The sequence below is a fragment of the Lepisma saccharinum genome, chromosome 13 (genome assembly GCF_977018435.1).
Source record: "Lepisma saccharinum chromosome 13, izLepSacc3.1, whole genome shotgun sequence".
NCBI classification, from domain to species: Eukaryota; Metazoa; Arthropoda; class Insecta; order Zygentoma; family Lepismatidae; genus Lepisma; species Lepisma saccharinum.
Window position 1 is genome coordinate 61,684,193 of NC_139241.1, and position 15,504 is coordinate 61,699,696.

General features: G+C 36.6%; 1 protein-coding gene across 3 annotated transcripts in view; it reads right to left on the reverse strand.

Annotated features, from left to right (window-relative positions):
- Positions 1-375: 375 nt before the first annotated feature.
- Positions 376-15,504, reverse strand: part of LOC145997348 (uncharacterized) — an 81,658-nt gene continuing 66,529 nt past the window's right edge. For all 3 annotated transcript variants that reach the window (XM_083134303.1, XM_083134305.1, XM_083134306.1), the window contains exons 3-4: positions 7,235-8,710; positions 376-4,260 (exon numbers count right to left, since the gene is read on the reverse strand). In XM_083134303.1, the coding sequence (XP_082990429.1) occupies positions 2,718-4,260; positions 7,235-8,710 (3,019 nt within the window). In that variant the 3' untranslated portion in view covers positions 376-2,717. The remainder of the gene's footprint in view (positions 4,261-7,234; positions 8,711-15,504) is intronic.

A 15,504-nucleotide genomic window follows, 5' to 3' on the forward strand; every position in this document is an offset into this window, starting at 1 on the left:
TGTCCCTGAGCTGTACACATGTGCATTAATACTCTCACTTTGTTTACTGAGGTCTAGCCTGCATAATCATTACCCTCGTCACTGTGGTGTATGAGGGATATTTTCATTGTCATCAGCACTATTAGTGTCACTCATCGTAATAGTAACGGCCCACTTTACCGTATCACTGACATCAAAGAACTGCACCTGTTCATGTCAAGACAAAACTACAAATGAGACGACGTTGCCAAGTAAGGGGGAAAGAAGGGAGCAGGGAGAAGGTTGACCTTGAAGCTCGTATTTTCGTGTCCCGCAGTATAGAATTCAATCAGATATTTTGTACCTAATTTGGAAATCACAAATAAGATGTTTTCATTAAGGAACAATTTATTGATTTCCATGTCTGAGAGGAAAAAAGAATGATACATACATATATTTAACAAATCCTAGAAAATAATTATAATATTTCCATGTCATATTACACAATCATAATCAAAGATTTAATAGCTCAAGAGTTTGACTCTTCAGATGAAGATGGTGACGGTTTCAGACATTTTTTCAGATGAAGTTGTAGAACCTTTTCCAGAAGCACCACAGGGCCAGAATATCGTTAGTCTGCCATTGCCTAAGTCAGCTCACAACTGTGATAATGTAGACAGCAATACACATCACACGGACAATGACAGAAAATGCGTTATACAACCTCACATGAAAACATGTTACCATTCCTGAAGCATGAAGATCGTTTGGAATCCACTGAACTTGTCTTGTGAAGTGTGTGGAAAGGTGGCACGAGATGCTAGGGCTGAAGGCTGTCAAGACTAGAGGACACTTCGGAATCATAATCAATATTAAATTAAATGAATCTAACCATTTCATTGTGCAGTCTTCTAGAAGTCATCTAAAATAATCTTTCCCTGACATAACACATTGTCCAAAATATACATAATTAGTTTCTGGGGAATTATTCAAATATACATTTTGTATACAAAATTCATATTTGGCAAGTCAATAGAGTTATTCTTAATACACTTTCCCCATACTTAATATGGCACTAATATGATATGAAAGATACAATCTATATAAAATATTTGTCATTACAGAGGCAGGTGACAAGACTATGTCAACAGTGTGTCGCCAAATAGTTATTGCATCAATCATGATTTGTACCATATAGAGAATAGTAACAACCTGCCAAAATACATAATTTCATCAAGTGTCTTAATGAAGATATTGCATCCAGAATTTTGCAAAAATTAAATATTGGGAAATTCGGTACCCTGTACAGGCCAACATTATTAAGTGTTCATCATCAAGTTATTAGCTTAACTCATTCATGTCTCAACAGAAGCAAAATTACAGAATTATTATTCCCTTCGAATTCTTGCAAACAACGTCTTCAAAATTCTTTACATAATAAAATACAAATCAAAGTCTGAAATTACACAAACATTTCAGCATTACAAACTAAGTGCAGATTACTTATGTTGCACTGAAATTATACTTTGTATTGACTGAAAAGAATAATTTTTAGCATGGCCACCACTCAAACAAAAATTGATCAAAATGGGCCTATTTTGAGCTTCTAACATATCAACATAAGAACAAAACTATACATGATTAAAGTAAGAAATTGAACATTGGAATTGTGGTCCAAGTATCACATTTTTACCAATTCTAATAGTTTCTCTTTTTTTTAATACTCAGTTTGAGTCTCTAGACAACAAATCAATGTTTCAGGTACATTGCTCATATTTAATTGATGAAATTAACTTTTTATGAAATGCGTACACAAAGGAACTTCTGTTGTCATAAACAGAGCAGCAGGTCAAAATAACAAAGGCCTAATCAGAATGTCAGCAGTCACTGAAATTATTGCAGGTAAATCATAGTTAATGTGCTAACAGTAATTACCCTGTGCATGATATTAAGAGATACATTAAAAAAAATTAAAGTTTTCAGCCCCACACAAAACAATGCTGTTTATATCAGTCTTTCATTCTTGTTTGTTAAAAGTTAACTTAGATTATTTCAAAATTTATCGTACATTAGGAATGGGACGTGAAGTGTCACAAATCACAGCACAAGGTGAAAGACTTTGATGAACCTATTATCGTGACTGGAAATGATCATCAATTTGAACAAAGTTCATTACAAATGCACTATATCACTTAAATAATCACGTGGTGGTTATATTCTTCTGGGAATTAGAGGCTACAGTCCTTTATACAGGGTGTCTACCAAAATAGCAAATCCAAAATTCTTGACCTTTTCATTATTTTTCTTTCCTTTTTCTTGGCCTTTCCCCCCCATTTTCTTTAATTGCCCCCTACTTAGGTATAATTGGAAATTAAGAAAATATATATTTTTATTCAATGAAAAATCCCTACCACGGACCGGTTAAGATCAAAATTGAAGCTGTACTTTAATAGACTTGCTTTAATTATTAATCATGTAAAAATTAATACTTCGGACTTCATCCTGGATGGGGAATGGTCACATTACTTTACTTAATATTTTTACAAAACTTCACACATACAAGAAATAATTCTTAAAAAACAAGGGGTACAGATCTTAACCACAACTCAATACAATTTTAGATTTCCAAAAATTCAATTTTATCAAATCTCAGTACATATAACCATGTAAATTTACTATACTGTGAAAAATAACAAAAATTCTTGACCAAAAGCATAATTTCTTGACTTTTCCTTGACTGACACCCTGTTATATCAACCTTAACTAGCTGCCTTGGCACTGCTGTCTACACCGACAGGTTCAATACCCATGGGCTTATCTTTACCACCTCTGCGCTTATTGTGAAGTTTCACGTGTCTCTCTAACTGATAATGAGTAGGAAAAGGTCTACTGCATATTAGGCAAACAAAAAGATTGCTTTGGTCATGCGACCGTTCATGCTCCTTGAGCTTATAGCTGTCGCGGAATGTTTTTGCACACTTCGAGCACATGAATGGACGCTCCCCTGTGTGAACATAATGATGCACTTGGAGTTTTGATCGGGAATCGAAAGACTTATTGCAGAAAGCACACTTGAAAGAGAGTTCATTCACGTGCCGTGAACGGTGAATATTCAGGTAATATTTATCCGCAAAAGATTTTGAGCATTTATCACACTTAAAAGGCTTTTTGCCAGAATGTGAATAGAGGTGAGTGGTTAGTTCTGTCTTGCACCTGAACGCCCTCTCGCAGATCGTGCAAATGTTGGAGCTCGAAGTTTTGTTGCCGTGCGCTTCTTCCTCGTGCTTCTTTAGGAACGACACCATGTCGAACGTCTGCTGGCACATTTTGCAAGTGTATTTCTTCCCGCTCTGGTGCATCTGTATGTGCCTGTTCAAATTGTACTTGTTCAGGTACGACTTGGGGCACATGCTACATTTGTAAGGCTTATCCTTACCGGAATGTTGGTACTGGTGGCTTTTGAGATCAAAATCGTACTTGAAGTCCTTTCCGCAAGTGCTGCAAATGTAGGACAATGGTGCACCTATATGATCCTCCTTGTGGTGCAACTCCAACTCGGCAACCGTGGGGAACGACTGGTGGCAGATGCTGCACACGTAACTACCACCTTCCGTATGCAACTCCTGATGCCTCTTCAGATTGTGCTTCAGCGTGAATACTTTCGGACACAAAGGACACTTATATGTCACACCCGAATGAATCTTTTCGTGAGCCCTCAACTTGTACACGTCCGCAAATCCCTTGCCACACTTATCACATTTGTGAGGCTTTTCGCTAACTGGATGCGACTGATCGTGCGTTTCGTACGTCAGCTGATCTGAAAACATCTCAAAGCAAATATTGCAAAAGAAGTGCAACTTGTAATTATGCACTTTCTCACGGTGCTCCTTAAGCTCATCTAAGCTACCGAATGTAATATTATTGCACTCTTTACACTTGTATGATGACTCTACTATTTCAAGTTTCAACTCCATTGTTAGTTCTCGGCTGGTAGTTGATGAGGTACTTTGGAAGCCACGGTCAGGCAGAATGTGTTCGGAACTTTGTTCCTCCATACTGTTCTCTTCCACTTCATCTTCAGATTTTACTTCACAAACCTCCTGCTTAACATGCGAATCTGTGTGCTCTGTCCACGAGCCCACATCCATAAAACTTGCACCGCATATTGCACAAACATATGATGCCTCAACTGCTACAAAGGTGTTTTCACAATCATCCGCCTCCTTCTTGATTTCAGGCTTAGTGTTATCATCATCTGCTTTTGCAATTTTGTTTCCACCTTCACCATGCGATTCTCCACACCTAAAAAAAAAGTATAAACGTCTTATTCCAATTACCACAGCAATGCAATCAGCTTTAGATTATGTAAAGGCAGTGCTTGGAATTGAAGGGAGGAAGCCAGGTTTTGTGTACCCAACTAGGTAACAAAAGCCCCTCCCCTGAGAATGTATATTCTATAATTATTCTTTATTACTAACCAGTAGGGCTGAGCTGATACCAAGGCCGATGTATCAGTATCGGCTGATATCGGTATCTGAAAGTGTCAGTTGGAATTATTTACTGATACCGACCAATACTCTACCTGCACTTTGATTGTTCACTGGATCTCCAAAAATTCCACACAACACTTTCGTGGAGTCTAACTACCCTGGAAGGTGTGCAAAATTCAAAGCTTCCATTGATTTTGTACCAATATTATGTGAAACAAGTTTGCATTTTGTGATTACATATCACGTACTTTTATATTCAGATGTAATTTTTGAACAGTGAAAAGCAAAACTATGGTAAATTGTTCTTACACCCGCCGCAAAATGACTTCGGACCTCAAAATAAAAGCACAAAAAATTACATCTTTATCCTATTTTTTAAAAATAGATTTATTGATTTATTATGAAAGTTTACACTATTTGGAACATTTCTGAGAAAACCCGACGTTGATAGGAGACGCCGTTCCCAAGATATATCAAATCAAAAAAATATCCAATATGGCGGATTATTTTCAAGATGGCGGCCGTCAGAGTGCACATATTGATTGGCTACTCGACTGAAAATATCTATAATGATAGAACAATTAATCCTACCAAGTCTCTTGCTTTTATCAACAAGTCAATGATTCGGGACTTAGCCTCCGGCCTGTGATAAAGATGTAATTTTTTGTGCTTCTGTTATAAGGTCCGAAGTCATTTTGCGGTGGTTGTATAACTGGAGTGCAATACTCACCCACCAACATTAATCAATATTTTGAACAACTTTTAACTCTTACAATTTTCAAGTATCGGTATCAGTGGGAATCGGTCTGTATTGGTATGGGTATTGGTTCAGTGTGAGTATCGGCTCAGTCCTACTAACCAGCAATTTCTGGGGAGATAAGAATGGAGGGGGTCGGAATTCTGCTTTGGTTAGATCTTGAGACTGGATGGGAAAGTCATGAAGTGATTCATTTCTTACACTAATATATGTGTTGAGATATGTTGATTCTGCATATGAATGTATTGTTCATGCAATTACGTTTCACACCATAGACACCTACAGTGTTCATTTGCTCCACAAAATATCATTATGTCTTCCATATCAAGGCATCAGCACATATCATCAACAACATCAAGATTTTGCACAAGTGAAACAAACAAACTCAATGTGTGAGTGAAAAGTATGAAATCCCTCACAACAATCCAAATTTAAACTCAGACTAAGAACAGGCCCATCAACTTTGGTAACCAGTTTTAAAGGAAATTACAAATTAACAACAAAATAATTTCATCATACTGCAAGTGGCATGTAGTGAACCAATCAGATCCACAAATATGGACAATATTGGTCACATACTTTGTTGCACTCAATTTGTTATAAAATTATTAGAATGCCAGTCAACAGCCTCCTGTGAATGGTTACAGGAGATCAACAAAATTAATAGGCAAATAAATTAAGCTGTTCGCAAAACTATGAAATTATTACATATTTGTGTAAGAAGTGAATTTGAACCATAAATTAAAAAAAAAAAACATGTTTATTTTCCTTACATTTCCATGTTAGTGGGAAAACTTGTGTACATGCACGTACGTTTGTCACTATTCTTAAAATCAAACAGTATCAACTAGCTTTTGTTATGCAGGTCTTTAACACTTACAAAAGTACTGAAATGTAAAATGGGATCATTCAAAATATCTCCCTCTGCAATTCAAACACTGCCTAAGGAGAACACCAGAAACACTGAAAAAAACTGTAACATGCATTGTTGCTAAATCAAATTATCAATGAAAAAACATATTAGTTTTAAGTCCCACCATTTCTTGAATATGTATCAAATTCTTTAAAAACTCTTGGCCCAATGCAGAATCAATCAAATCAAAATGTTCATTACTTGCTACGGGTGGTTGAAATTTCTTCTGTTGCATTAGCATCTTTCATGGATGTAGTCGATTTAGCAACATCAAAATACTTACACAAATGTTAAATTGAAGTCTATGGTAACAATACAATTCTCCTTCTTGTATGTACATTTATTTGAATTATATGTACTGACATGTTCCATACCATGTGTGGAAAACAACCACTGTACAATGGTCAACGGAATGAAAGAAATCATATCATATCATATTCCTTTTTTATCAGTGATTTTCCATTCTGAAATAAATATTTTGTGTTCTACTGAAGTTGGCAAATTTTCATCAATACAATATTTCTATAAATAGATGTCACTTAATGTAATTATGTGGTACTCTATCTTTATGAATATGGAACAGGGATGGGGCAGATTAATTGATACACTATCAGTGTCAGAAAATATAGGCATATTGGTGCATTGGTAAAATCGGTGATTCTTCTACTGATTGTATTAATAACCTGAAATGTAATGCAAGTATTCTGCATTTTTTTAAAAATAAATGTCTAAATGCAGTTTCTTTTTCAAAGCAAAACCCCGTTGCAGTCCCCTGGTTAGATAAATTAATTAAGGAGGTTAAAGAACCATCCATGTTCTTCACAGAACATTTGTAATTTTATATTGGATCAGTACAATATTGGTTATCTGCATCAGCATATTTTATATCAGTCCATTCCTAATATAATATAATTTACATATTATTACCCAACCTACTTTTTCAACTGAATGTCAAACTTTAGAACAATACTCAATATTCATAAATATCTAAAATCTTTCAGCCCCCTCCCCATACACACACATATGCATGGACATGCATGCATGACTTCCTCTGTATTACTGCTTTGAATGTCTTTATTGAGATGTCTTATGGAAAACTGTATCAATATTACTTACTTCTGTATTTCTCCTTTGTCTTCATCGTTTGACTCTTTCACATAATTCTCTTGCTCCTCTTTTTCTCTGGAAAAGCTTTGCATGATATTCTCTTTGCTGGGTTCCGCCTGGATAATCTTAATTCGCCCATAACGGTCTTTCGTCTGATGCTGCATGTCAATTTGTGCTGCGCTCAGATGCTGCTCCTTTACGTGATCCTGAAGGTCTGTTTGCGTCGGGAATGCATCTTTACACACGAGGCACGTGTAACTCACAGGCAGTTCGTGTGAGCGCTGATGTTCTCTAAGCTTGTAAACATCACGAAATGCCTTTGGACACTTCTCGCATTTGTGAGGTCTTTCTCCGGTGTGAATGTACAGATGTGAAACCAACTTTGGTCGTGAATCAAACGCCTTTGTGCACAAATCGCACTTGTACTTGAGTTCTCCTGTGTGGCGATTTTGGTGAGTTTTCAAATGGTACTTGTTCGTGAACGTCTTAGGGCAAAAGGGACACTTACAGGGCCTGTTTTCTTGATGTTTAAACATGTGCATCTCCAGCTGAGACGTGTACTGGAATGATTTTCCGCAAAGCTGACAGGACTTTGAGTATGGCACTTTTGGGATCTTACCGTGAACGTCCTCTTCATGCTTTTTAAGAGTGTAGATTGTGTGAAAATTTGCGCTACACACGGAACAACTAAAAGGGGTACTGTCTTCATGCATTTTTTCATGCACTTTGAGCTTGTATGGTTCACGGAATGATTTTGGGCACTGGGAACACTTGTGTGGGCGTTCACCTGTGTGTACATAAAAATGGCGCTCAAGTTTCGTCCAGGAATCAAAAGTTTTTGGACAGATGCTGCACTTGAAAGAGAGTGATCCTGTATGCCGCGATTCGTGGATCCTTAAGTGGTACTTATCCACAAAGCTCTTTAAGCACACAGAGCACTTATGAGCCTTGCCCTCAGACACGTGATTGTTCACAAGATCATGATGGATCTCAGAATGTTGCTGCAAGAGAGTCAACTCTGGGAACACCTCGGTGCAAAAAGTGCACGGGAAAAGTACAATGTGATGCACTGCTTCACGGTGCACTTGCAGTTGCATCAGGTCACTGAAAACTTCACCACATTCAGGGCAATGACTCAATTCTTCACTGATTTCGATTTTCAAAAGCGAATCCTGGTAAGGAACCTCACCGTCAGAATCACTGTCACTGCTCGGTAATGACTGATTCATGTCTTCAGAGCCACACTCCTGATTTTCAGATGATGATGCATCCATTGCATCATCGTCTGACATGCTTGCATCTTCTCTTCCCTCAGAAAGGCTGGATATTGTGGCTCTTTCCTTCTGATGCATGATGTGATGCAGTTTTAGGAAAATCTGGCTTCTGAATGTTTCGCCACACTCTTTACAGATGAGGTCTCTATCAGTTTTCATGCTTTTAATGCCCTGAATCTCCTCTGACATCATCTTGCCCAAGTCCTTACACCTGGAAAACAATTTTTAATTAATAAAATATCTGATAGGACACTACATTAATAAAATTATGTAAGTGTGCTTCGAGAGCCTTCAACTTTCAGTAACACCAATATTTTTTTTGAAACAATCACTACAAGTCTCAACACATACCTTCCTTTTGTAGTACTAAAATACAGATTGACTTCAGAAATGTGGGAATAAATACAAGATATGATCATATAGTTTAAAATTACTTAAAAGGTATAAAAGCACTCTGTCGTAGCTGCAGGAAATGGGTGGTTATTCTACTAATGTGATCATGGAATCAAGGTTGTATGCCCTTAAACCTATTGTAAGTAATTTTTAACCCAGTTTTAACCTTTTCCCCCACATCTTGTATTTAATCCCCATTCTTTATGTCAATCTGAAAATTAAGACTATCAAATGAAAGATTGACATTCAGACTTTGTATTGCTTGTTTGTATGGTGTTGTCAACACTTGGCATGAAATATTACCTTTCTATGGTGCAACTAATGTATTTACTTTATCAGTGTTACAGACCTGTTACTTTAATGACCAAATTGGACCTAAAATGAACCCCTGTAATAGCCTTGATTTGATTATATGTATTTGACGTTGTTTTTAATATCTAGAAAGATCTGCACATTATATTCCCAGTGATACATCTCATATGCTTAGAGTACGTTCTGTGCTCCTCTCCCACCAGAATTCTAGATCTCCCTATGCTACTGGATGTCCTTGTGGGGAAGTGATTTAGCACAGTGGTAGAGCATGGAAAAAGAGTGGCACCATTTCTAATAGCTACTTATGTTTATTATAGAGTTAGAATTGCATGAGGTATGGGTCATACAAACTAGTTGTGAAAGGTATTCTTTGTCACTCTGTGAAATGTTTCTGGAAATCAGGTACATTGGAAATAACATGGTACAGTGTACTACAGTCACAAACAGCTGTCAATGAAATAATTGTGGTGGTGATTCTGCAGTGAAAAATATGGCATATATAAAGAATGAAATACATTGAGATACTTTCCGAGCTTTGGAACAATCCAAAGTACTCTCTATGCACACTTCACAATAGAGTTGTTGTTTTTAGATTTTATTCAAAGCAAATTGAAGTGCTCGGGTGTAAAACATGGTAAGTGACATTTTGGTAATTTCTGAGTTCATTAAGAAAAAAAGGTTAATAGAAACTATACTGTAGATAAATTGTTTTCGTGTTGTGTTTACGAATTTCAGAAGGCTTTGCCGAGTCCAATGCAATTTCATTCGAAAATTGAAGGATGGCACATTTTACTTTGTAACTCAAAATTGACCAAAAATGTCACTTACCAAGTTATACACCCGAGCTCTTCAATTATCTTGCTTAGTCTAATATTTTTGGAAAGATTCTATTCATCAGAACGTTAATATTAAAATAGGCCAAGAGATTGAATTTTTGGAATCACCAAATCAAATTCATTGTTCTGTATTTTGTTAAGTTTAATATGTGAATTTAATACATGAATTTAATATGCATAAACTCATTTTGAAGAAGAAACGCACGCAAGCACTCACTCACTCACTCACTCTCACACACACAAACAAACAAAATTTTAGATTCTCATTCTCTTAGTATGTGCCTCAAATGAATCACAAATGTTTTAATTCTGAAGTACTCATTTTCATCAACAATATAGCTGGCCTTCCACCATATCTGAGGAAGCTTTTAGCACATGCTGACTTCTTAATGTGTTGTGTTTGTCTTGTGCAGGTCTTTTTACAACCTTGCACTTTTAATTATTTCCCAAGGGGCTTTTTACACTCCTTGTTTTAATTTTTTTAGTCAGAATTTTAGGTAAGGGGAAATTTCCCCAAATATGTATATTGAAGGGTACAAAATGACCTGAAGTGCCAAGGCAACCAAAAATTTTAATTATTTCATTCATTCAATATAGCTGGTATACAGTCAACAGCAAACATAATAGTAGGCAAATTGTCCATTGCTAGTTTTATTATTTTTTGTTCTACATACTGTGTTGTTTAGAGGAATGGAATTCGGTTGATGTGAAGCAGGTATTGAACTCTACTTATTGATGTTTTTGTTTCAACTTCTTATCATCATGGTGTGGAAATCGAACTGAATGAAAATGGTGATGGGCAGTTCGCCTACTGTTTGTTTTGTCGTTGGGTGTACGTAGCCACAGTGCAGTGGCTACACCATTATGAAGTAGTCTGAGCTCTCTCTCTTCTGTCTAACTTAATACTATACACGATATATTTTCAGATGATGCAAATAAGAATTTTCACTTTACTTACTTGCTTATAGTAAAATTACAAAGTTCTTAGCAGGCACGCTCACTGAAGAATAGCTTGCTTAATAAAATTTTGTCCACCCTTGCGTGCACCTGAGCAAAATATACTTTGGCAACAACACTGGCTTTTCATGCATTTAACTAAGGACCATTCATCATAAGAATTCTTACCCTAGGAACATTAAGTTGGTAGTTTTTATTCATACCAATCCAATGATGCTCTAGATACAGAAAATATTATTCTGAGTTAAAAATAACTGTAATGTAATGAAAGACTTGGCACTATCACTTTATCCTCTTTGTCACATTCAATATGTTGAACAAAATGTTCAATGCCAGCTGACTACACCCCCCCCCCCTCAGAGAGGGGTAGAGGGTGCTACCATAGATATATGTAGTTTTCATGTATAAAAACAAACTTTGATCAACAGACACCTGACCTTGGGAGCTATTTGTGTCCGCTAATATACGGGTGTGTATTCCAGTGAGTACTATATGGGTATCGTCGCCGCTGTCCTGTAGCAATATTGCCAAATGTAATTCTGGCTTTTCTTTTTGTTGCATGAAATGCTTTCTTAAACTTAATTTCCTTTTTATTATTTTAATTTTTTCATCCTCACTATGGAGGTAACTTGTACAGCATGTTTGGCAACATGCAGTGTATCCAACTCTCTCTCTTTTGATTCATCCCTTTCCATTTTTACCACTTCTAACATGAAAAACAATCTTAATCAAACCCAACTGAGCTCACTGTTGATTCCTTGCTTTCCAGTTGTCAGTTGAAAAGGTAGCCAGGTAATACTCAGGGCTTATACACCCAACCACAAACGATAATGGTAGGCCTATGGCAAATCATTATTTCATTCACATTCCTTCTGCACCCTTTATGATTTAAAGGGGTGGAATTGCATCGATGGTCTTCACTTTGTTAGTGTGGTTGTTTCAATTCTTATGGAGGTGATCGACTGGAAATGAACTTTTGTAAACATTAAAAGAAAATGAGAATGATCATGTGACATATGAGGGGTTCAGAGCACTCCATTACAAGTTTTGAGAAAGAAGGAACGTTTAACTAACTTAGTACTATGTTTAACAGTTGGAGGACAAACACAGTGATGCCTCTATGAGCAAGAATTTGCAACTTAGGAGATAGTTACTTCTAGCACTGAAATGTTGATACTTCACAGCAGTGGCGTAGCAACATATTGCGAGACCCTGGGCAAGATTAGAATGTGAGGGCCCCATCCATTCTTTAAATTCGAAATCTCAATGTGAATCGATATGAATAAATAATAATAAATTACTGACAAAAATGATATTTAATAATATGCGACACTGCTGGAATTTTCTTTAACCAAAGTAGTAGCAATAGTACGTTTCTAAAAATGTTCTTCAGGCACTAGACATAACTGAAACATCCTAAACTTTTTTTTAAAAAAAAATCAGAAATGCAAACTACGAATCTTTAAATATAGCCTATAGTACAGCATGTCCGAAAAGTAACTGTGCAGTGCAGTGAGAAAATAAAAATAAAAATTGAACAGATAACTCCAGCAACCCTCCATAAAGTGTTTAACAATATGCAGCGTCGTGTGCAGACATGTCTTCAGGTCGGAGGAAGACATTTCCAGCAGTTCCTGTAGAGAAAACTGCACTGCCGTAAGTACAACTTCAAATTTCACTTAAACATTTCCACTGCACAGTTACTTTTCGGACACTGTATTTTTAATGAGTTTTTCTTTGTTTCCTCATTTCAAAATTTGAAGGTAAAATCACAAATAAGAAGAAAATATCAAAGGATGCACATGAATTGATGATGTTTGGTAGAGTGAGGGAAAGGGGGCACTAAACTACAATCCTGCCAAGGGAGCCAAATTTTCTATAGTTTCGGTTTCAATATAAACAAATCATTGGCTCCATATGTATGGAATCTTTCGTACAGTCAACTGGTACAGATAATTTGATTTTTTTTAATATAGCCATTTTAACTTTGTTGCACATTAATTGTACCAGTTAAATTTGAATTTCAGGACTTACATGATAATTGTAAATATCATTTTGTTGTATGCGCCTGAAATGTTTTTGTAGTATAAAATATTTGACACAGTGCCATAACAAAATTGTCAGGTATGCACCCGCAAGAAACAAATTTGGGAACCTATGCACAGTCAGATTCTTCCAAGAAATTTAAGTAATTACTTTTAATGCCTGGTTGGGGCTACACTTAACATTAATAATACTGCTCTACACATTTTCACTTTTTTCTGTTACAGAAAGGAAAGTAGCTGTTTCTTACTGAAACTTACCTCCTGAACACGAATATGCACTTCACTTTCCAAAATTGGCTCTTAATTTGAAGTTACAGCATAATTCATGTTACACATAAGCAAGGCATTGCTGCTTATTTTCAAGATAAGCATAATTCATTTTACGTAACAATTAATCATAAGCAATGGGGGCATAACTTGATAAATATATGAGGGACACCTGCAAAAGGAGGCCAGGGGGCACTTGCCCCCCCATCCCCCAGATATCTAGGAAGAATTAATACAATTCAAATTTTGAAATTATAGCGTGAAAACATAGGTGAGAGGTGCCGTGAAAGACAGATTAAGCATCTCTGCAAATTAACTTAGTGCTGGTGATGCTGTATGATAATTCTCTTAACTGGGGAAAAGCATAACTCTATGTTTCCTCCACTTTACACATGCCACCCCCCCCCCCCAAAAAAAAACACACACACACCAGTGGCGATTTCTCTGGGTGTGTAAGTCGTGGGTCAACAGCCAAAGGAAAATGAAATAAAGAAGAAAGTATCTGTACTTTTATAAATTATGATTTTGAGCTTTTTTTCTTTAATTGTCAGTTTCGAGCACCTGGTAGTTTTCGAACGAGGCGTAGTGTGCAGTGGTTGTCAGACAGGCAGATCGGTCCGGGACGGCCAAGACGTGGGAGAGGAAATCCAACGTTTTACCACTGCCAAAACATAGGATGACTGCGCATGTGCACCCTGCCACCCACCAACATGGTTAGGTTCTCAAGGCATTGTATTTGTTTCCAACAATTTGGCTTTCATTCACCCCACGTTCCGCGTTGTTTTGCTCATGATTGTTGTGCATTATTTTTTAAACGTGTGGTGTGAAGTGATGTGATTATTTTAAGATGGAGAATAGTGAATGTGTTGTGCAAAAGTATTTAAAATAATTCCTTTTCTTCGCTTCGTATTCAGAGAAGAAACAAGTGATTGACAATGGTCGACCATGTCCGAATCTCACGATGTCAACATGTGTTAAAGCAAAAAGTGGTGATGGAAAAGGTTTTTAGAGACATTTTCGAAAAGAACTCTATGAAATTTCAGACTGGCTTTGCGGGTGTGATGTGGTGAATAAATTTTACTGTTGGGACATGTTTATTATTCTCGATTAAAAAAGGTGTTTGGAATTATCAAGGGTATGGGGATTTGAATCATCTCAATACTGCAGTGAAAAAACACAGTGAGTCTGAATTGCATCTTTCTAGTTTCTTTAAATTTAGTAGTTTTGTTGCCACCCCTACTAGAATTGACGTTCTTTTGGATAGTCAACGAAAAGCTGAAATAGAGCTACACAATGAAAGAGTAAAAAAGCACAGGGAAATATTAAACAGGTTGATTAGCGCCATCTGCTATTTAGCAAAGGAAGAACTGCCATTCCGAGGCCATGAGGAAAATGCAGCATCTCTAAATAAGGGCAATTACATGGAATTCCTTATTGCAAGTGCCGAGTTTGATCCCTCATTAAAAGAACATTTATTAAATTCTACAGTTTTTTGCGGTACTTTGGCAGGCATTCAAAATGAATTAATAAATTCAGTTTTGGATGTTCTGAGAGATGAAATCTACAATGAAATTCACAACACAGACTTTGTGGCTATCATGGTCGATGAAACATCAGACATTAGCAATAAATCTCAGGTGTCAACCGTGTTACATTTTTTTTGCCGCCTCACAGAAAAAAGTCATTGAAAGATTTCTTGGATTTCATGACATGAGCGCTGATAAAACTGCAGGAGCTCTTTTTAGTCACGTGACTGAAATAATGGATAAATATAAGTGTGGGGATAAATCAATTGCCCAGACATACGATGGGTATTCTGTAATGAGTGGTCATTTGAATGGCCTTCAAAGTAAAGTTTTGGAAAAGTATCCGAAAGCTTTTTTTACGCATTGTTATGCTCATGTCATGAACTTGGTGCTGCAACAATAGTTAGAATGTAACAAAGAGCTTAAGGTGTTCTTTTGTGATCTTAAATCACTGCCTACGTTTTTCTCTCATTCTCCAAAGAGGTTACACGAACTTTCTGCTTTCATGTCCAGAAAGCTCCCGTCATTAGCTCCTACCAGATGGAATTCTACCTCTAGGTGGACAGTCAATGACAACAGAGAAGCACTTATGTATTTTGAACATGTTAGTGAAAGTGGAGACTTCGATCATTTGACTGCAATGACTTCAAGAGGATTTTCTAGCTTCCT